The sequence below is a fragment of the Oreochromis niloticus genome, linkage group LG20, assembly GCF_001858045.2.
Source record: "Oreochromis niloticus isolate F11D_XX linkage group LG20, O_niloticus_UMD_NMBU, whole genome shotgun sequence".
NCBI classification, from domain to species: Eukaryota; Metazoa; Chordata; class Actinopteri; order Cichliformes; family Cichlidae; genus Oreochromis; species Oreochromis niloticus.
Window position 1 is genome coordinate 15,243,016 of NC_031984.2, and position 22,100 is coordinate 15,265,115.

The following is a 22,100-nucleotide window of genomic DNA, read 5'->3' on the forward strand; positions in this document are numbered from 1 at the left end:
AGCAAGGTCTTTGTTAATTTTGAAACGTGTATTTTAATCTAATCCATTTCCGGTTGCAGAAACATGGTTTTCTTTTTTTATTTTAATTTTTATGATTGGGTAATATTTCTTTCGAAAAACGAAGCTCTGATTAAAAACATTTCGTAATGTTTTGCTGCGTGGTTGATTTCGTCATTACTAGTCGCCGGTCGCTGGTAAAATGACGTGCAGAACGTGTTCGCCATAATGATAATAAACCCTCAACACAAGGCTGCAAAAAAGCAATTTAAGCTGAGGCTGTGAGTCAGTGATCGATGCATTGATAAGCAGTTATCGGCTATTTAAGTCTGGACTACTACAAGTGGATGCGAGTCGTTGTGAAATTGAGAAAAACGAGCAAGAACTGAGCGGAACAACAAGGTAAACTTAGCATGCTAGCTAACTATCCAGGTTCACCTGTAATGCGTCTGGCTTGTTCCTTAGTGCTGTGTTACATGTGCACGAAGGTGTTGTCGCTCCGAGTGTTGTTTTAATCTAAAATGACAGGCGTTGCATGTCTGGACAGTTCGCCCTTACTGTAAGCTATAGTACTGGAAGATAAGAGTGGCTACTTTAGCGTGCTAAGTACATTAGCTTCCTTGTTTAACAGCTAGCCAAACATCGCAACAGGCAGTATATATGAGTTTGCTGTTGTCTGCTTCAGTTAAGGTGAAGTGCGTGTAGGAAAGCATTTGTGTTTAAATGTGTTTCAAAAAGAACAGAAAATATTTTTATCTAACATCGACTTAAACAGAAGTTTGACAGTTGCGGCAGTCCCTGGAGGACGGCTGCAGCTGCACGCTCAGCTGTGAAAAAGCAACGGAGCGAGTCAGCGTGCTTTGTTCTCCCGACCGGAGCCAAACAACCTTCAGACTGAGCCAGCTGAACTTATCTCATGCTTCCCTCTGATAATGCCCCGGTGTTGTTATTAGCAAGCTTTTTTTTGTTTTTTTAAATGATTATAAGCTTCGGATACTGACGGCACACGAGTGTGGGCTGAGCTGTAAAAAGTGCACACACAAATACATTCTTTAAGCGATCCTAAATTATTAACTAGCCAGATGAGGTGAATGCCCAATTGAACCAAAACTCTAAGGTCCCCCAACGCAGATTTGTACCCTATCACTTTGCCTTCTTAATCCCTTAAATCGCAAAAAATTGCAAAAAATCACAACAACAAAAAAATGTACAGTTGGAGGAGAAAAGAAGTGGGAGGCCTAAAACTATTTACAGCAAGTGAATAGTATCTGAAAGTCATTCCTTGAAGAAATGTAGGGAAAAAAATTAAACAAAGACTTGGAAAAACGGAATAGCTAGATGCATCTACTGTTCACTGATACTTCAGAAATGGTCTCAGTGGAAAGGTGGTTCTCAAGAAGCCCTGCTTAAGAAATGGAAACAGGAAGAAACTGCTGAGGTATGCCAAAATACACAAGAACTGGACTGAAAATCAGTAGCAACAGGTCTTATGGAGTGATGAATCTAAGGGTGTTTTCACACCCATAGGTTGTTTTTTCTGGTCCAAATCAGTTGATAAGTTTCCCAGTGATTTGGTTTTATTTTATTTTTTATTATTATTTTTTTTCACACACCAAGCAAACCAGAATGCATCACAACAATACACATGAGAATTTTCACAAAGGTAAAGCAGGAAGAAGGTGTTGTATTCTAGGCTATTGGACAACATGGAGAATTCACATTCATTTCACGGCTATTTGCTAACCCGTACAGAGCCTTGCACAGTTGTAGTATCTTGCTGGATTCAGAATACAAAGCATACATGACTATGGGAAATGCTGTAGCGCAGACTTACAGCATACACCTGATAGTTTGTTAGGATCGGATCAGGTTCACACCATTTAAAAAAAAAAAAAAAAAAAAACACTCTGGAGTTCATTTGGAACTGCACTGAGACCTTTTGCAGTGGGTGGTTTTATTTTGGCCTGCACCCATGTGCGGTTTCTGCACAAACAAACCAGTGTGAGATCTAAACTGGCTAAACACTGCAGGTGGGAAACACCCTAAATTTGAAATTTATCGTTCAAATCATCATCAGTATGTATAGAGAAGGTCAGGAGAGGGGTACAACAGTGAGTGTCTACAGTCATCTGTAAAACACGGTCGAGGCTCTGTCATGGTTTGAGGCTGCATTTCACTCAGTAGTGTTGGAGATCAAAATTTATTGTATTAAATCAGAAAACTACTCAGATCATGATCCACTATGCAATCCAATCTGGAAATCACCTGTGTGAAGCAGTATGTGGTCTTCTTGATAGAGAAGTGAACAAAAGACAGCCAATATCCAAAGATGAGCTTTGAATGTCCTTAAAGAAGTCTGGAGAATATTCCTGTAGACTTGTAATTAAAGAAATTACATGAAAGCTTGCATAAGAGAGTTCAGAATGTGTGGAAGAATAAAGCAAGTCATAAAAAAGACTTTCAAGCTTATTAGATTTGTAAAAAAAAAAAAAAAAAAAAAAAAAAGAGCGAGAGAGAGAGAGATACAAATTTATGCCTTGAACTTGTCTTTTGTTGTAAAGTTGTCATAAATGGTTGGTGCAATAACTGACTTGTAAAACCTCCCGCCAATGTCATATTGTGTTTTCAGATGAATTGTAAGGCTGTCACTAACAATTGCCATTCTCGGTACATTCAACAGTTTTCTGTGTGTATGACGTTTGGGAAATGGTGAAATATATGCCCTTTATTTTTTTCATTCTTCTAGTGAGCAAAATAAAGTGTATTTATCACTTCTTTTCTTTTCACTGCTGGTGAAACAAAACAAGACATTTCGCATTTCTTGTGACAGAACATTGTTAAAACTATTGAATATTCAGATTTGAGAAGCTGGTACCACAAGATTTGAGGCAGCTTTGAATTTTAAAAATGACAAGGTGATTAAAAGAAGGTTACTTCCATATCTCTTTGAGTCTAAAATAGTGTGATTTTGGACTGTCGGAGAAATGTTAAAACTGACATAAATAGCATGACACGTGGCTTCTTAAGAGGCTAATCCAGATATGAGGTTAAGTGCATTTCTTGTGCCGTGCTAACAGGCTGTGCTATGGCATCGGCATCTGCCAGTGTGGATTCCAAGGCAGAGCTGACTTCTCTACTTGAACAATGGGAGAGAGAGCAACAGGGCAGCACGCAGGATCTGGTCAACATCCTCACCAAGTAAGCTTTGCATATTGTTTATGTGGTGGCACCCAGCCTTTGTAATGCCCCCAGAGGCCTTTGTTGAAACCACCTGTGATGTCTCAAATTGAATTCTAATTCAAATTACTTCAAATAATGCTCTAAGTCCTCATCGTGCTATTGAATGGTCGGTGTGGTAAACCGTGTACATTTGTACTAGCCTGCAAAGGCAGAACTGACTGTATCATTGCATTTAGCCAAATCATTAACTAATTTCCCATTACCTCAGATACTTACTCAATTCAGTCTTTATTCTCAGACTTCTGTTATTTACCCCATATGTAGCTGCAGTCATTTATTTTTACTTTGAGCTAGCTTTTTATTAGTTCAACATACCCTTTGATCAAATACTTTCAGTTAATTCTTAATTTTATCCTTTTTAACTGTTTATTTGTTGGTTTTGAAGAAATGGTTAGACTTTTTTGTTTTTTGCTGTCTAGATTTTTGATTCAAGCTCTTTTTTTTTTTTTTCATGTGAAGTTGTAAATACTTTTCTAAAATAAGTTCAAGTGTACATGTAATTCTTATTTCCTGCTCCATATGTTTATTCTTGAGTTCTACTGAATTAGTTTTGAATGATTGGCACAAAATAATCCTTATTTATTTTATAATGGGACTTTGTGCCGCCCTCACTATTTAAGAGCATCCTCCCTTTAGGCCAGCTTATTTCTTCAGAAGTAAGGATTGCACACACCCAGAGCAGTGTGCATGAGGTGATCATATTGTCAGTCACACTGACGTCATACAAATCCCAGAGCAGAAAGAACTCACAGGGAATACTTGCATGGTGACCTCATTATTTAAAACTTGGGCCATGTTTAATACAAATGTCAACCATTGTAACGGATAGAAATGGCAAAGAAAGAGCAGCTGGCCTTGCATAGGAATGACTGTTTTATGTAATGTAATTAGGATGATTTGAGAGTTAGTTAAAAAGAGTTAAACGTGCTCATGTGCTGTAATTTTCAGAATCTCAGAGCTTGTCGAGAAGGAGACAGAGGAGTACCACAAAGCAGATCCTGACCCTTTTGATGACCGACATCCTGGTATAACAAAAACACGGCGACCACAGAATTGCGAGTTTACTGCTGATTTTAAGTGTAATATATGTGTTCACATTTTCCTCTTTGCCACTAGGGAGAGCTGATCCAGAATGCATGTTAGGGCACCTCCTCAAGATCCTGTTCAAGAATGATGACTTTATGAACGCAGTAAGATTATTGGATGGATTTGAGAACGTTGCCTTTAAAATAATGGGCGTTTTTAGCAGCTCACTCAGAAGATGATTAATCTTTATTTCCCTTTGTAGCTTGTGAACAGCTACGTGATGACCAGCAGAGAATTTTCCCTTAATGCTGCAGCTTGTCGCCTGCTTCAAAACATCATGCCTGGATTGGAGACAGCTGTGGTCTTTCAAGAAAAAGTATGTTACTCCTGGCTTCATTATGAGATAACTGTGAGATTTAGTCTTCAAGTTTTCTGGTCGGAAGAAAATTGAAGACACAATATTTCAGCTATTGTTATAGCCTGTAACACATTTTTGGAGTTTTGAAGATGTGTGTCTTAATCAGGTGTATTCAGTGTTTAAAGGTATGTAAATTGACTCCAACACAAAGATGTGGTTTCATTTTGATTTTATTGTGCTTATTTGATTTGATTTAATTCATCAAGTCCCAATTTAAGATAAACACCGTGACTGTAGTATATAAAACAAATTGAGCAATAAATAACGGTACAGACTGCAACTGAAATTAAGATCTCTTTAAACCTCCTTCAGCAGTAACAGCCACCCTCAGATGTTTCCTGTAGCTGCTTGTGGGACTTGCACCGCCACACACACAAACAACTGTCGTTGATTGAACAGCGCTTATCAGGCAATATCACTTCCTCTCAGCGTGCTTATTTAAGCCATTCCAAAACAAACCAAAAGCTCTTTCTTATTTTGAACTGCTCTGTTTATTTGCTTGGCTGCTTTCGATCTATGACTTGTTACATCATAGATCATCTTGTAAGCATCAGATAACGGACTGCTGCCCTTCCACTTCCCTGTAAACATTTCGTAATGCAAATTTGCAACCAGAACCTGAAAAATCAAAGAAGGCCCAAACTGTGGTGTCTCTTTCACCATGCTTTGATGTTTTTGAGTTTCAGACGTCAGGTAGTTTTTACTTCGGGTCTGTATGGTCACAAAGTAAGATGAATTTCTTTGAGGCAGTGATACTGACTGACAGACCACCCCATCACGTTTAAAAACCATGTCTAAAGAAGTCAGTTTTGTTTGTTGTGTCACAGTCCAGTCTACAAGTTAAAATTTAACTGCAGCGCTGTATTATTTGACCCATGAAGATAAATGCTTCTCAAAACGCAGGACCTTAAAGCTTTATTTTAAAAAGGGAATCCAAATTTACAATGCATAGATATTTAGACATTTAGAAATTTATGTGAAATTGTTTTGAAAGTCATGCGTTCTTATTTCAGCAAAGAAAAATAAGAGCCACCTTTTGATGAAATTTGGTACTCTGTGTCTCCATGTACTTCATCACTCCTGTGTTTGCTCTTCTTAGGAGGGCATAGTTGAAAGACTCTTTAAGTGGGCCCAGGAGGCCGAGCAACCCCTCAGAATCTATGCCACAGGCTTGCTGGCAGGTGCCATGGAGAATCAAGACATTGCAGCGAACTACAGAGAGGAGAACTCTGTTTTGGTCAGTGGAGGTTTCTACTCTCTTATGTATCAGGTTGCATTAACAGTGTAATGGCATGCAATGATAAGACAAGTCATTACAACAGGTGATTTAAAAATGTTTTCCAGCAGTTTGATCAGAACCAGTAGGTGGTGTAAAGCAGCTTGCTTTTTCTTCTTTACTTTTGACAGGTGCCTTTGATGCTGCATCGGTTGCGGGAGCTTCAGAATAAAGATGCTGAGAACAAAAGGGATATCAAGCGGCCCAGCCCCAGGAAGACACTGGGCGAGCCTTTGTTAACTCTGGATGAGGAGACAGTTGACGGAGGCTTTGAAGAGAAGCCATTCACACCAGGGAAAAATGGAGCCGAAAAGGAGGGGACGGGACAGCCGGACGATGGTGAAATTTCTTTCTCAACTATGGAGCCTGAAAACGAGCTTTCGTTCCGTCTTAACTCCCCTCACAAGACCAGCAGCCGTGCCAACTCGGCTGTGAAAACCATGATGAAACCCATGTCTGCTCCGGGATCTTTGGCAAACCAAGGCATGTCTGATGGCAGCAGTTACCTAAAAAGAAGAGCAGAGAGGGAAAGTGGCAGGACCTCAAAACAGAAGCTAAATTTCTCTTTGCCAGAGCCAGAGAGGAACTTCAGTGAGCTTTCCAACAGCAGCTGGTCTGAGATGAGCCCCTGGGTGATTGGTAACAACTATCATCTGTACCCTTTGACCCCAGAGATTGAGCAGAGGCTAATCCTGCAGTATCTCACACCTCTGGGGGAATATCAGGAGGTTGGTCCTTTTTCATCAGCCTATAGAGTGCTTAAACCTGCAAAGATCAGCTGAATAATTGATATGGATTGATATTTTTATAATCTGTTAGTTTAAATGACTTCATTTTCTTTATTTAAGGAGTAATATGATAGTGAACATTGGGCATTTTAGACTAGTGTTCTTTGTAGACTGTTGAAGATTTTACAAGTTTTAAATAATATTGTTTTAATGCAGCCCTTATAATATGTTTTTATCATTTGTAGTTGTGATTCATGTGTTTGACTACGTTTGTGTGGCCCTTGTGTTGGCACATGTTTACCAGCAGATGTCAGTCTTTCATAATTTTTTTTTTTTTTTTTTTTAAACTTCTCTTCTGATTATGTTAAAAATGTATTTTTTTAGGTGCGACCTTAAACATTTCAGGTTCATCTAAGAAAATAAAAAAACGTTTTTGAAGTACATTCTGATTAATGTGTTCTCAACGTTTGTCCCACTCTCTCCTATCTGCAGCTGCTGGCAGTGTTCATGCAGAAGGGAGCTCGGGAGTTGCTGATGCATTACATGGATTTAAAACAGACCAATGATGTGCAGCTCACCTTCGAGGCTCTGAAGGTAAACACAGTTTCATGTAGTCGACCTTTCACGGTGCCTGAAGCGCAACAAGGTGCTCCAAAATGTTCCTGTTTTCTTCTCATCCTCACAGTATCTGGCTTCGCTGCTGTTGCACAAGAAGTTTGCTGCAGAGTTTGTTGCTCATGGAGGAGTTCAGAAGTTGCTGGAAATCCCCAGGCCTTCAATGGCAGCTACTGGAGTGTCACTGTGCCTCTACTACCTTGCCTATAACCAGGATGCCATGGAAAGGGTACGGAGAGTCACAGTAATATACAGCAACAGTTATTATACCCTTATTTTGGTTTAGGTTTATTATATGGACTAAGATGAAGTCTCTGTTGTTAAAAATTTGAAATGAGATGACTAACATAATGATAATTTGTTAGTGATCTGTAGAAGATGACATAATTCTGTACCGTCAGTCAAAAATCATTTTTTGGTTAGAAGCTACACTTAGGTTTAATACTAGTAGCAGTTCATGTTTATATTCATGTCTTTCTCTCTTCTCAAGGTGTGCATGTTGCCTCACTCCATCCTGTCAGATGTAGTCGGCTACACGCTGTGGCTGCTGGAATGTTCACATGCGTCCGGCTGTTGCCACGCCACCATGTTCTTCTCCATCTCCTTTTCCTTCCGTGCAGTCTTGGATCTTTTCGACAGGCAAGACGGCCTCCGACGTCTCGTCAATCTGGTAAGACAAACCAGCAGTCCTCGCTTTAATGTGTAAACGCAACTGTGTTATTTATAGAAAATAACATAATGTGGGTACGGTATTGACTGCTTTTCTTCAAATGTAGAAGATCCTAATTGTGTACTTGCCTATGCTATGAACTGACTGCTTTCAGATTAGCACACTGGAGATCCTGAATCCCGAAGATCAGGGAGCGCTGCTGAGTGATGATGAGATTTTCTCCAGTAGGCAGACAGCCAAGCACACCTGCATGGCGCTACGCAGGTACTTTGAGGCCCATCTGGCAATCAAGGTGGAGCAGGTGAAGCAATCCCTTCAGCGCACAGAGGGCGGTGCCCCCATTCACTCACAACCGTACTACAAGGTAAGCAGAAGATTTTTTTTTTTTTTTTTTTTTTTTTTTATCTGTTAAACATTTTGAAATATTTTATGTTTTATTTAGTAATGCATGTGTGTTTTGATGAAGTAATCTGTAGTGATGGTGTCTCATTCTTCAGGCTGTCAGCTATAGCCGTGAGCAGGTTGTGGAAATGATGGAGTTTCTGATCGAGCACGGTCCACCTCGACTCTATTGGGAACCAGCAGAGGTCTTTCACAAGCTGTCATGTGTTCAGCTCCTCCTGCAGCTTATATCCATTGCCTGTGACTGGAGGACCTACTATGGCAGGTATTGACATGGCAGTAATTGTTAAAATGCCTTTCGTACATATTTTAGACGGTAGGTTTTATCAGTGCGCTCAAAGTGATGGTTATTGTTCTTTCTTTGTAGGAGTGACACTGTGCGCTATGCCCTTGACATCCTGAGTATCCTCACAGTTGTTCCAAAGACCCAGCTGCTGTTATCCGAGGCTGTTGCTGTGCTTGATGAGGGAGGATCCACCGTTTCCACTGTTGGCAAGTTATTCCATTTTAGTTGACATTCATCTATCAAAGATCAAATACAATTAGATTATTATCTTGGAGTATTAAAAAGCCTTATTTTACTTGTATATCAGTGGTATTCACTAAATGGTGACACATTCATTCATACATTCATTTGTATGCCCATCTGTTCACAGTGCCATTAGAGAATTTCTTGCACAATAAAATCAAAATTTATTATCACTACCCACAGAATGCAATAACATGGAGCAGCTCTGTTTTCATTTGTTTATTTTGTGGAACCTTTGCCCAGTCCTTTTGAGAGATGGCGTAACTCCAGGTATTCCTTTACAAGGTTTTTAATTTCATCTTTTTGTTTTGTTTTGTTCTCTCAGGGATGAGTATAGTTCTGGCAGTCGCGGAAGGAGAGGTATTTGTGAATGATGCAGAAATTCAGAAGTCAGCACTGCAGGTTGTCATCAACTGCGTTTGCGCTCCAGATAAACGCATGTCCAGCATTGGCAAGTTCATTGCAGGAACCCCCCGTCGTCGCCTTCCACAGCAGACCAAAGCAAACGAAAGTGTGCTCACTAAGATGTGGAATGTAGTGCAGTCGAACAATGGCATCAAGGTAGAATTAACACACGGCACACACAAAAAATGGGTGGTTTTTATGTTAGAAAGATAATATTGGCATTTTCTTTACAGCACTAACAAAAACTGCCTTCTGGCAGATCAAAGTATATCTTATATAGTGACAGGTGCTGGAGTGGTAAATGAAACAGATTTATTTGATAGCTTTTATAATGGGTAACACTTAAAGGGTGAACTTCTTAAACCCACAACCACCCACATTTATATACTGATGTACTCCACTGACTTACACACTAAGGATATTCTGAATCCTGTACCAGTGCAGCTGAAACATTACAGACGGAAAACTACCTAAATATTGTAACATTGGAATTCAAAGACTGCAAGAAAGACGTGGTGTTCTGTTGTAAACTTAGCGTAAGTTTCCAGCTAAATGTATTGAGGTTGTCCAAGATTTGGCATCGTCTCATGTAAATGATATAAAATCACAACCTGCATCTATTTTCTTCCACTTATCCAATTGAGGGTCGCTCGGGGGGGCTGGGGGGCTGGAGCCTATCCCAGCTACCACAGGGCAAGATAGCTTTTATATATATCAATCCGGGGTACACCCCTGGATAGGCTGCCAGCACGATAACTAAAAAAATGAGGCAATGTTCGATTTTCAAATTTATACCATAAATGCATCTGTTAGGAGGCTGAGGGGAAGCACTAGCGGCTAGCAGCATATCTTTTTTGCACAAACATATCTTGTCAAAGTCACCTTGACTTCACAGACAGAATTCAAGTTCAGCAAAGCCAGCTGGATGAGGTGTTCCTCAGCAAAGAATAGTGGGACAGTAGTTTTCTCTTTTTAGTATGATTTCCATTATGTTTCTTCTCCTGGTCTATGGCTCCTTACAGTGAGGGCATAATGTAAGGAAGAGATATAAAGTTACAAATGTGGTTCCCTTTAAACTTCTTCAGAAGCTTCTTCTCTCTTTGTGCATTCAAGGGATTGTTCAATCCTTAAAAGAAAATGAGGAATGATTTCCAATTTGGGGAAGGATGTAAGGAAGCATAAAATATGACAATAGAAAGCACTTTTACTAAAGCACTATGATAACGAGATCAGCTAAAGCACTGAATTACCTACATTAACATTTACAGATTTAGTCCGCTGCTGCTTATGGCCTCTGCTTAGACACAATTGTTTTAGTTCCCTCAAGTGGGAGCTTTCCTGATCAAGACACTTTCGCTTATGTCCTCAGCTCTTGTTTATAACTTACATTTTGTGTTTGTCCTCTAGGTTCTGCTATCCCTGCTGACAGTGAAGATGCCCATTACAGATGCAGATCAGATCCGAGCTCTGGCCTGTAAAGCTCTGGTGGGTCTGTCTCGCTCCAGCTCTGTCAGACAAATCATCAGCAAGCTGCCGTTGTTCAGCAGTGGACACATCCAGCAGCTCATGAAAGAGCCTGTGCTCCAGGACAAACGCAGTGAACATGTGAAGTTCTGCAAGTTTGCTGCTGAGCTCATCGAAAGAATCTCTGGGAAACCGTTGCTGATTGGTACAGATGTGTCTCTGGCATGGTTGCAAAGGGCCAGTGTGGTTGCTCAGTCCAGGATCACCTTCCCTGAAAAAGAGCTGTTGCTGCTTATTAGGAACCATCTTGTGGCCAAAGGCCTGCATGATACTGCCACCACACTCACCAAGGAGGCAGATCTCCCGATGGCATGTTTGTCTCACTCTTCGCATTCTTCTTCTACCTACCCACCTGTTGCCCCTCCCCCTCCTGCCTCTCCTGTTGCTACTCTGCCTCGCACACCTCGGCTGGCCAACGGTGTTGGATCAAGACTTGGAAGCCACGCCTCTCATTCATCCACTCCAGGATCCAGCCACCCTCAGACACGTCCATCAACATCACAGCCCAGTGGAATGCCTGCTCCTGCTTCTCCTGCTTTCCCATCAACATCTGTCTCTCACTGTAACAGCGGCTCGCCACTTATTGGGCGAATTGTTTTCTCACGTGAGCGGCAAACAGGGTGCAGTACAGTAAGTTGTAAAAGACCTCGGGTGCTGCGGCAGAAGTCTGACCATGGGGCCTTCAGCCAGAGCCCAGCTATGAAGAAACAGTTTGACAGGCATCTGCCGTCTCCCCCTGCATTAGACAGCATTATTACAGAGTACCTGAGGGAACAGCATGCACGCTGTAAAAACCCTGTCGCAACCTGTCCACCGTTTTCCCTGTTCACCCCCCATCAGTGCCCTGAGCCCAAACAGAGACGCCAAGCACCCACCAACTTCACATCCCGACACACGCGGAGAGTCATATATCCAAAATATGGCGGTGTAGATGGAGGATGCTTTGACAGGCATCTTATCTTTAGCAGGTAAGTTTCTCTGTATCATTTTCTGTTTCTGAGGCTCAAGTGCAATTTAATTGGTCAGCCCCCTCACAACCACTCGTGTAATTCTTCATATTTTCTTTGTCCAGGTTTCGGCCCATCTCTGTGTTCAGGGAGGCAGACGAGGATGAAAGTGGATTCATGTGTTGTGCCTTTTCAGCCCGTGAGCGTTTCCTGATGCTCGGAACGTGTACAGGCCAGCTCAAACTCTACAACGTGTTTACAGGCCAGGAGGAGGCCAGCTACAGCTGTCACACTTCAGCTATCACTCACCTGGAGCCATCACGGGTTAGTAGAGAGAACCATTAATAAATAAATAAAAAATATATATATATGTATGTATGTGCACCATATGCTGATCAGTGTGGGTTTTAAATTGCATGCTATTTATTATGGGCTTGAAACATGTGTCATGTTATTATGTTTAAAACAAACTTGAACATAATATATGAAGATGTTTGTGCAAAACAGTGTTTAGGTTTCTTTTTAAAAAAAAAAAAAAAAAAATGGCAGCGGGAGGCTTGTTTGTATGATGCGTCCTCCAGCTGTTATCATGACCGCAACACGGAGGACAGAGCAAAGAAAGAAGCGGCTGAGGGATTGCAGCCATGCGTCATCATCTTACAATCCACATGCATCATACTCGTGTTGTACCCAAGGTTGATTAGATCTGTGTCACACATAGTGCCTTGCAGTAAACTTACAAGACTGCTAAAATCTCAGTGTGTAGATGCCTTAAACAAGAGTGATGACAAATCGTCAAAACCTCTAGTACACATACACTGAGACTAAATGTTTAAAGAAGACCTCCTGTATTTAAGTTTTGAAAGTAAACGCATTTGCATTTTCAAGTATTTATTTCATGTATTTTTTTTTTTAAATAAGGGAGAATGAGATACAGTTCCGCTAAATTGCTTTTCCGAGAACAGTATTGTTTGAAAACGCGTCTAAAAGAGGATCTCATCTCGTCATTATGTCTTTTTAGGATGGTTCTCTGCTCTTAACGTCGGCCTCTTGGAGTTACCCGCTGTCTGCACTGTGGGGCATGAAATCGGTGTTCATCATGAAGTAAGCAATGTATTCACAAAACTCTGAAGTCACATTTACCCAGCTACATTGAAGTGCACATAAAACACATTCCATTAAGTAAAATGCATAATTGAAATATTTTGGGTATGAAATTATTAGAAACCGCTGCCACATGACTTCTGATGAAGTCTGTCGAGATCTTACCGCCTCTATGTATGTGGTGATCTTTGCCCACTGGTATAGCAGCTTTAATCTGTCAAAGGAGCTGCCAAAGGGAGCTGAAATGTGGTTTAATTATGCACATTAATGGCCTCTGGGCTGTAGTCTTTCTGGAAAACAAGCATGTGGCTTTATTCATCTGAAGAGTTTAACCAATGCATTATTAACCCCGAGTTTTTCAGCAGTATGAGACTAAAGTGCTCTGCTGACTTTGTGTTTTTTGCTTAAATGTTAATTATGCTCTGTGTTTCTTTAGGCATTCGTTTCTGGGCGACCATTATGTGGAGTTCAGCAAGCTTTCACAAGATCATGTCATCGGGACAAAAGAGCACGTAGCACGTGTACGTATGTTTTCCATGTACCTATTTAAAGGATTAAATGCATAAAAACAAACCATCCAGTAAGAGGGTAAATGTTCATTCTCATTGCTTCTCTTCACCAGATATATGATATCCAAACGGGTCAGGTTACTCTGACTCTAAACAACCCAGACCTGGCTAACAACTACAAGAGAAACTGTGCCACCTTCAACCCAACAGACGACCTGGTACTGAATGACGGCGTGCTGTGGGATGTGCGCACAGCTCAGGCCATACACAAGTTTGACAAGTTCAACATGAACATCAGCGGAGTGTTTCATCCAAACGGCCTTGAGGTCATCATCAACACAGAAATTGTATCCTTTCATTGTTGGGTTGGTACAACTGCAGTTTTAGAACTTTTACATTAAATGTGTGTTTGATTTGAGCTTTGACGATTTTATACCCCTCACCATTGTTCTCCAACAGTGAGGAGAATACTTTTAAGGATGAGGATATTTAAGTATTTATTTGCTAAAATTCTTATTTTGATGAGTTTGAAAACCAAAAATGCTAAAAAAAAGTTTTTAAACAAGCCCATATTTGGCTCTTTCTTAATAAACTATTTAAATGGAGAGATAAAGTGAATGCTTAAAGGTCAAGGAATAGTTGTCAACACTGGACTTTAACTGTAAATATAATTACCGTGACTGCGATTGGGAATTGTTTCACTGCTGAGCATAAAATATTTATTCCATTAGGGTTAGGGTTGTCTTGGGAATGGTTATTTATTGTTCTTGTCTCTGTACAATTGAGTCTATCGTGGTCTTTAACTGAGGCTCTTAGTGGGATCTGCGCACTTTCCACCTCCTCCACACAGTTCCCGCTCTGGACCAGTGCAGAATAGTCTTCAACAACAGCGGCACTGTCATCTATGGAGGTAAATGCAGAAATCACTGCGTGATGGGTAATGTAGCACATTTGGCATCATGCCTGCAACTCACTTCACAGTCAATACAAGTGTGTGAAAGGTGTGTTTGGGTAAAGGTTGGTAAGTGTGAGGCAAAGTGAGCACGTGTGTATTTGGTGAAAGGTGTGAATAGAGCCTGCAGCGGTAGAGGGGTGTGTGTGTGGGTGTGCATGCTCACGCGCAAACTACTTGATACCACAGAGTCAGTCAGAGCCATATGGACTGAAAGCTCAGTGTTGGACTGGCAACAGAAAGAACCAGCTGGTTCATGCCACCTCACAGGAAGAGCCATGGGCGTGCAGTACTGGCTTTGTCCGTACAGCAAGCGTTTCAACCACTGAGGAGCCAGAACCAAAGCTAACCAGCTTGCTGGGTTCCTTTTATTTACTCTCTGTCTCTCCCTGTGGCGTTTGTTTTTGTAGCAATGCTGCAAGCTGATGATGAAGATGACATGATGGAAATGCAGATGAAAAGTCCATTTGGTTCATCATTCCGGACTTTCAATGCCACAGACTATAAACCCATTGGTGAGGGTTCCTGCATTTAACTGGCTCAAATTGATCCTTTTGGTTTTACTCATTTAATAATAATTACTGTCACTTTTTATATTCTGTGTTTTATATTCTGTATTGATGAATGTATATATTTTTAAAGTCACTGTAATATTTGTCTCCTTGTACTTTTGTTAAATATGTTTGTTTTTTTTCCTCTCTTCTCAGCCACTATTGATGTAAAGAGGAATATATTCGACCTTTGCACAGATACAAAAGACTGCTATCTAGCTGTAATTGAGGTAAATTCCTTTTCATCATGTTTTTAACAATGCATGTGATCATTTTTCCTAAAATACATGAAAATGCTGGGGTTTTTCCCCATAGAACCAAGAGTCAGTCAACACTGACACAGTGTGCAGACTGTATGAAGTTGGTCGGCAGAGACTAGCAGAGGAAGAGGAGGAAGACGAGGAGGATCAGGTACTAATTTTTTGTCTTGCATGCGATCTCTTTGGTTCCTTTAGGCAACGCTGAAATTTCTAACAACTGAGCTTCTCTGTTTGTGCTTCAGGAGGATGACGATCAGGAGGAAGATGATGACGACGATGATGATTCAGACGACGATGTCGATACGGATCCCCTCATCGCCGAGCTGGAGAATGAAAACGGCGGAGAGGATGAAGATGACGAAGAGGAGGAGGATGGTAACGACGAATTCTCTCCTTCTGATGAAGAAGTAGCGCGTCTCCTCGAAGAGGATGTTGATGCTGCAGATGATGACGACGATGATGACGATGATGATGAGGATGACGATGATAATGACGATGATGACTCTGATAATGATGATGTCGATCTGGATGGCGATAATGGTGAGCAGAGGGTCTACAGTTTACCTTGTTCTTCAGGCTATAGCATTTTTCTTCCTTTTATTTAGTTTTTAATTGTCCTCTAGCCTGCTTGTGGTGTGTAGATGACCAGTTTAGGTGTATATAGCTGCTTTAGGGCCATACATGATGGGAGGAAATTATATTTTAGATTAAATCCTGAAGTATCTTGAGAAACTGTAACTATCTGGCAAATCTAGTCTGTTAGATGGTTACCAAAAATTTCTAGAATGTCTAGACTTTTAATTGACTTCAAACCTGTCTGCTTATAGAAACAGAAAACAACACATAAGGCAGCATGAAGAGTTTTCTTTTTTTCCATTTGAATAGTAACATTTCAGTTGTTCCATTCAACGTGAATGGAGAAAATATTTGTGATGCCAGTACATTTTTGTATTTTTTCACTACAGTGAATTTTAAATGGATTAAGTCTATAAACAGGAGGGACATTTGTTGGTGTGCCAAACTACCTGCTGCCACTATGTTCTGAAACTTGGCCACCTATCAAAGACTGGGTTATATTGGAGGGGTGGTAGTTTGTACAGCCTATTTTCTGAGCTGTAAGACAGCAGGAGTATTGTTTGTTTTTTCTCTCCTAAATAGTGAAGGTGACAGTCATAGACAGAACATAGAGAGTTTATTAGGTACACTTTACTAGTACTGCCTTAGTTCTTCATGCCATAGATTCAGGAATGGACTGGAAACACTCCTTAGAGATTCTGGTACGTGTTGACACATCATCATGCAGTTGTTGCTCCAGATTTGTCGACTGCAAATGTTCCACGGTAGAGGCACTGAGAGGCACTCTATTGGATTGAGATCTGGTGGATGCAGAGTATATTTGAGTACAATGCATTAATTGTCATGTTCAAGAACGGAGTTAAAGATGATTTTAGCTTTGGACATGGCGTGTTATCATGCTGGAAGCAGGCATCATGAGATGGGTACACTGTCCCCAAGGTAGAGGACCCCAACCCAACCAGTTGCAGCAGATGGCTACCCTTCCTTGAGCTGGAGGTTTCTTCCTGATTTAAACAGGAGTTTGACCTTACCCATGTTCACCAAGTGCTTACTCATATGGTGTTGTCCGATTTTTGGAGTTTTCTGTGGTATTGTTGGGCCTTTACTTAACACTATAAAGCACCTTGAGGCAACTGTTTTGTCATTTGGTGCTCGTCAGGAACAATACTCAGGTAGGCTGTGAAGTTTAAGAGCCGGTACTAAAGGGCCCAAGAAAATATCCTCCATACAGTTACACCACTACCAGCCTGAACCAATAAGCCAGGATGGATATTATCCATGCTTTCATGTTGGTTAGGTCATATTCTGACTCTACTATCTGAACACACAGCAGTCCTCTGACCTTTAGCATCAACATGGCATTTTCACCCAGATTTTTAGGGTTAACTGCAGCTGAATATTTTTCCTCTTTGTGGGGAAAATACTTGTATATTTCTGAAATATATTTACAATTAGCCTATCATGCCACAACTATGCCGCATTCAAAGTCCCTTAAAATCACCTTTTTGCCCCATTCTGATGCTCAGTTTGAACTCTGGCAGTTATCTTGACAATGTGTCTAAAAAAACAAACCTCTATTGCTACCATTTGATTTAGACATTTAATGGGCAGTTGAGCAGTCGTACCAAATTGGCCTTTATGTGTATTAAACACTAGAAAGTGTAATATGAGAAAACGCATAAATTATGCTTGTCCATTAATCAGCACACTTGCCTGCGAGTACAATCACATGATCAGCTTTATATTGATTACAGTTTCACATGAACAAACTAAATGTGTGCTTTTGTATAAACAACTGGGTTAGATGGATGACTTAGATGGATGAATTGTTGGAAGGTAACCTTAGAAGCATCATTAAATAAATACAGCTCTGGTGTCATGTAAATGATGCAGCACAACTGTTTGGTCAGATTTCTGTTTTCATGCCTGTCTGGTCATCCTTTTTTTCCCAGTGGAATTTTAAAAAATGCTGTCTTGGTTTATTCCAGACGTTGAGACGCACAAAAGAAAAATCAGAGTGGACTTAAAGCTCCTTAACATTATTCCAAAGCTGCTTTGTTTTTGCCGTTTTAGCAGTTTCATCCCTCACCCACTGACCTGTTCAGCACAAAATCTCACTTTCCTCATTTCTAAATCTGTATTTGTCTATCGCACAAACAGACAGCTCTGACAACTCTGACCTTGAGGATGACATCATCTTGTCCCTGAACGAATGAGGAGCCATCGGCATCGGGGATAAAGGAAGCAGATGACCCGTCCACTTCTGCCACGTGGACGTTTGAGCGGACACGAAAAGTGGACGACTGGTGCATAATGTGGGTGATAACTTGGAGCCCTGCCTGTTTGAAACGGCAGGTGTCTGCACACTTTGACAAGACTGAGGAGGAACGAGCTCACAGAGATCGAGCGGGAAAATCCATGCGCACAACTTGGTTTAACGTTGGGCATAAATGATTGTATATGATATAGTTTTATTTAAATAAGCTTGTAAAATTTAAAAAAAATGGCTGGTGTGAAAATAGGTTAAAAGAGAAGTTTTATATTTTATCACATTAATGGTTCTTTAAATGAGCCTTTTTCATTTGATATTGACTGATTTTCTAAGCCTCTGTTTGGTCACAGATTAGTCTTTGTAGGAGATGCAGCTTACTTTGCAAGGCTCTGGGTCTGCATTTGTGTAGCTAAGGATACAAGGCTCTCTCAAGCTTGTACTTAGCCAAGCCACCTGGAGTAATCACCAAAAGTACTGGAGTATTGAATTGGGCAGCTATTCTGATGCACAAACATGTTGCCACTGGTTCAGAAAGCATTCAAATACCACTTCAGGATTTACTTTCACCATACTCTGACCAAAAAATCTACACACAGCAGTGCTATTAGTGAATGTTGCCTCTTGATTTCAATATGTAAATAGAGAAAATTAAATCAGCTTGGTGCTCTAACTAGTGTGGACACTGTACACCTGCTTGCTGTCAGCATGACAGACATTAAAGAGGCCTCTACAGCTTTCCACCATTACACCCCTTCACCGGGTCCACACAAGTATTTGGATTCTGTGGGTGCTTCTTAAGATAACAGGGTTTTGTTTTGTTTCATGCTGGTGGTAACATCACAGGTCCAGTCATTCATTGTCATTAAACGCCATTTATTGCAGTGACTTTGGCTCATTAAAGGATGGACATCTGGCTAATTCCTGGAACGTTCAGCAAAAAAAAATTTCAAATTTGTCTTTTCTCTGAGAGAAAAACAGAATCTATTACAGCCTTGTGAAAACTGATGCCAAGCACATGCACACTTTCAGTGCAGTGCAGACATTTCATGATTTTTGTTTTTTGCCTTGTAATTATTAATTTGTACCTGTTTTCGTTTTCTTGAAAGTTTATGTACAACTTGTATGTATCTAAAGTATTTTTACTATAAATAAATAAATGAGGAAAAAAAATTTGTTTCTTTAATAAAATATAGATTTTTCTTAGATCAGAGGTGTCAAGCATAAAGCCTAGGGCCGGAATTGGCCTGCCGAAAACCCCAATTGGCTCGTTGGATGACTTTGGAAAGGAGGACATAAATTCTGGACTTTTAATTGTAGTTTCAGTGTTATAGCTTTTGCTGCCCAATGGCCATTCATACTAAACCAATGTAATTAAATGATAGAGTCCTGTCATTTTGCACATTTACTTCTTACAGTTTAATCCCAATGAGTCGTGCTGATAGATTTCTCTAATTTTCTACATGATAAAGAAAAGCTTTAGAAAAACTGAGGTGTACTTATTTTTCTTATATTAAGATATTAAGTGTGTAGTTACATTTCTGGACACTGAGAGAAATGGAAGTTTCACTGATCTGGGCCACATAAGATCAAAGTGGGCTGTATGTGGCCTGCGATGTAAAATGTCTTTTACATCCCTGTCTTGGATGATGGATGCCCAACATAGCAAAGGCATCTTAAACACTGAACCTTTAAAGTAATGTACAAATGTAATTGTCCAGCAAACAAGGAGCCAATAAAGGGAAACTTTGAGCAAATCTTTTGAGGAGAGAGTTGAATTTCTGTACCTCTTTTCATACTTTTTACTGTGGAGAAACTGGCTTTAAATTTCAAGATTAAAAAAAGTCTTTTCTTCAAGATGAAAAAACCACTGTGCCATTAATCATGTGTACTATATTATGGATACTCTGACAATTACTTTGCATTATGTAAACCGAATGAATTTAGGCATTAGATCAGTGGAATTCTTTCTATAGGGTTGTGTGATAGGAGGAGCTAAAGATGGAGTGAGATTGCCGTAGAGACCCCTAAAGGGAGCAACTGAAAGAAGAACATGACCCTCTGGATTGTTTCGGGGCCTGTTTTCCGTCTATGACTAACCTAATGGTGCCATTTTATTTCAAGTTCCTCTGTTGAACTCTGTTCTTTTGCAGAATAGGTCTTGCTCTCGATGAGAAGATCATATAAAGACAGTAACAATTTAATGATTAAATACTTCTACAGTAAAGTTAAACTGGACCTATCTATTATACCGATTTCCATTTCCAGCTCTATATTTTACTAGAGAAGTTTACCTCCACTCCTTTAAAGCCAGCTCCTTTCTGATTGGTTGCTCTTCACAAACAAAAGGTTTGAAGAATAAGCGGTTCAGCCCATTGTGCTCACCACCAAATCTTTGTGCCTCAGGTTACCATATTAGGAACAGCCACTCTGACTTTATATAGACCAAGAGCGGAAAAGAAACAGAAAAACTGAGCGTTTAAAGCAGTCTGAAGTCAGAGCTTACTTTCACATATGCTGACCTCAATATTAAAAACTTTGGCAAAGTTTAATATGAGCATCAACTTTTAGAACAGTTGGACGACCCCTAGGTGATCAAAGTACTGAGTCTGTCTGTTCTGTATTGTGCTGTGCTTTGTCTTGCAGGAGCTAATGGGAGGGTAATTAGCCTTATGAGCTACACCTGGGCCCAGTGAGTTTGGCTATAGAAATTCCCTCCTTCCCGCAGTCACTCTGACTCTGACCAGCTCAGCTGCACTATGATCTTAGGGCTCTTTTTTCTTTTCACTGTCTCTCGTTTATACATATGTTACACTGACTTGCTTATTTAATTTACGGATGTTATTTCTAACTAAATTTGTTTTACCTGACTTGTCTTTATCCCTCTCGTTCCCTCTCACACTGGCTCTGATGCAATATATACTGTACATGACCGGAAAATATTGAAAGCCATTGCAGATCCACTTAAAAAGTTATTGTGATTTGGGTTTTAATGTGGGATGGAAAAAAACTACACCAGATCCATTTATGGCTTTGCTGTACATTAGATCCATATGAATAATCACATTATTATTAATGTGATATACCTTGTAGTGTGTCACGATTAGGTGACTTTCCTCCGAGCTCTTCACTGGTGTGCATGCAGAAATTTGCCACTAAACGTTTTCCTGTGGCCTCCCCCACAGCTAATAATAGAACACATTAAAATAGTCACCAGAAACACATTACAATGGATCAAATAAGTATCCTAAAATGTGTGTGTGCCTGCACAGGCACATGTGTTCCCATGTGCTTCCAAGGCAGATTAGTTGTACCGGGGAGCATAAAGTGCATGATTGTGAGGAGTGTAAAGACATACAAATGTGTGTGCATGTGTGTGCTGCCGTGAAAGCAGATGATGGATGAGATGGTAGCACATGCTTCTTATTACCTCCTCTGCTGCCTCTTATTGTCTGCTGGTTTTGGGAATGCTGAAACAGATAGCAACTCCCACCATATCAGTCAGTCCACGTTTGCAGTGGACCCGTTGCTCGTCCTCGCAGTGCTGCTGCATCTGAAGGAGCTACATGTTACTACCTAATTTAAAGAGTAAAACACTGTGTTTAAGGCATTTCTCAAATCTTGTATTACATAAAGCATCCTTTTTTTACCATTTGCATGCATTAGGGTCCCTTGAACATGTTTTTTGAAGATTATGCTGAGTTTATTTCCTTAAATGTTTATTAGCTGGGATGCATATTTGGCTTATAAACGCCCCGCACTCCTGCAGCTTTATGTATGTGATTGGAACACCGCCCACAGTGTTCCACTTGAAGTAATAGACAGATGGGAGTCAGTCACAGCATCGCTATGATGGAGAGAAATTACCCTGCTGAATGCTGCCCTCCCTCCCACACTACATCAAACTCACTGGACGCTCAATATTCACCAAATCACTCTATTTTTCTAGTCATGACTGCCTTGTCTATAGGACAAGACAGCTTAATGCACTGAAATGACCACATGTGATTTGAGCAGTGGCTGAGATGCTGTATGACAGATTTTATGAGTCGCTGCTGCACATTCATCTGATTTCAAACATCAGCTCTCTGGTAGTTTATTA

General features: G+C 40.4%; 1 protein-coding gene across 1 annotated transcript; it reads left to right on the top strand.

The window, feature by feature from the left end:
* The first annotated feature begins 164 nt into the window (after positions 1 to 164).
* dcaf1 (ddb1 and cul4 associated factor 1) lies at positions 165 to 18,970 on the top strand. The gene is made up of 25 exons (XM_005448774.4): positions 165 to 399; positions 3,075 to 3,195; positions 4,186 to 4,262; positions 4,354 to 4,427; positions 4,526 to 4,639; positions 5,781 to 5,918; positions 6,089 to 6,685; positions 7,178 to 7,279; positions 7,371 to 7,529; positions 7,791 to 7,970; positions 8,125 to 8,334; positions 8,468 to 8,637; positions 8,740 to 8,864; positions 9,227 to 9,462; positions 10,714 to 11,798; positions 11,903 to 12,101; positions 12,799 to 12,881; positions 13,318 to 13,402; positions 13,504 to 13,737; positions 14,207 to 14,300; positions 14,753 to 14,857; positions 15,050 to 15,123; positions 15,209 to 15,304; positions 15,396 to 15,693; positions 17,890 to 18,970. The coding sequence occupies exons 2-25, from the start codon at positions 3,083 to 3,085 to the stop codon at positions 17,943 to 17,945; spliced, it is 4,704 nt and encodes a 1,567-aa protein (XP_005448831.1). The 5' UTR covers positions 165 to 399; positions 3,075 to 3,082; the 3' UTR covers positions 17,946 to 18,970.
* Positions 18,971 to 22,100: the final 3,130 nt, after the last annotated feature.

What these genes read in the sequence shown, in the direction of transcription:
- dcaf1 (XM_005448774.4), top strand. Translation starts at nt 3,083, where the DNA reads ATGGCATCGGCATCTGCCAGTGTGGATTCCAAGGCAGAGCTGACTTCT. An exon ending in CGGCACTGTCATCTATGGAG is followed by an intron (nt 14,301 to 14,752) that starts GTAAATGCAGAA and finishes TTGTTTTTGTAG; the next exon opens with CAATGCTGCAAGCTGATGAT. An exon ending in CGATCTGGATGGCGATAATG is followed by an intron (nt 15,694 to 17,889) that starts GTGAGCAGAGGG and finishes TCGCACAAACAG; the next exon opens with ACAGCTCTGACAACTCTGAC.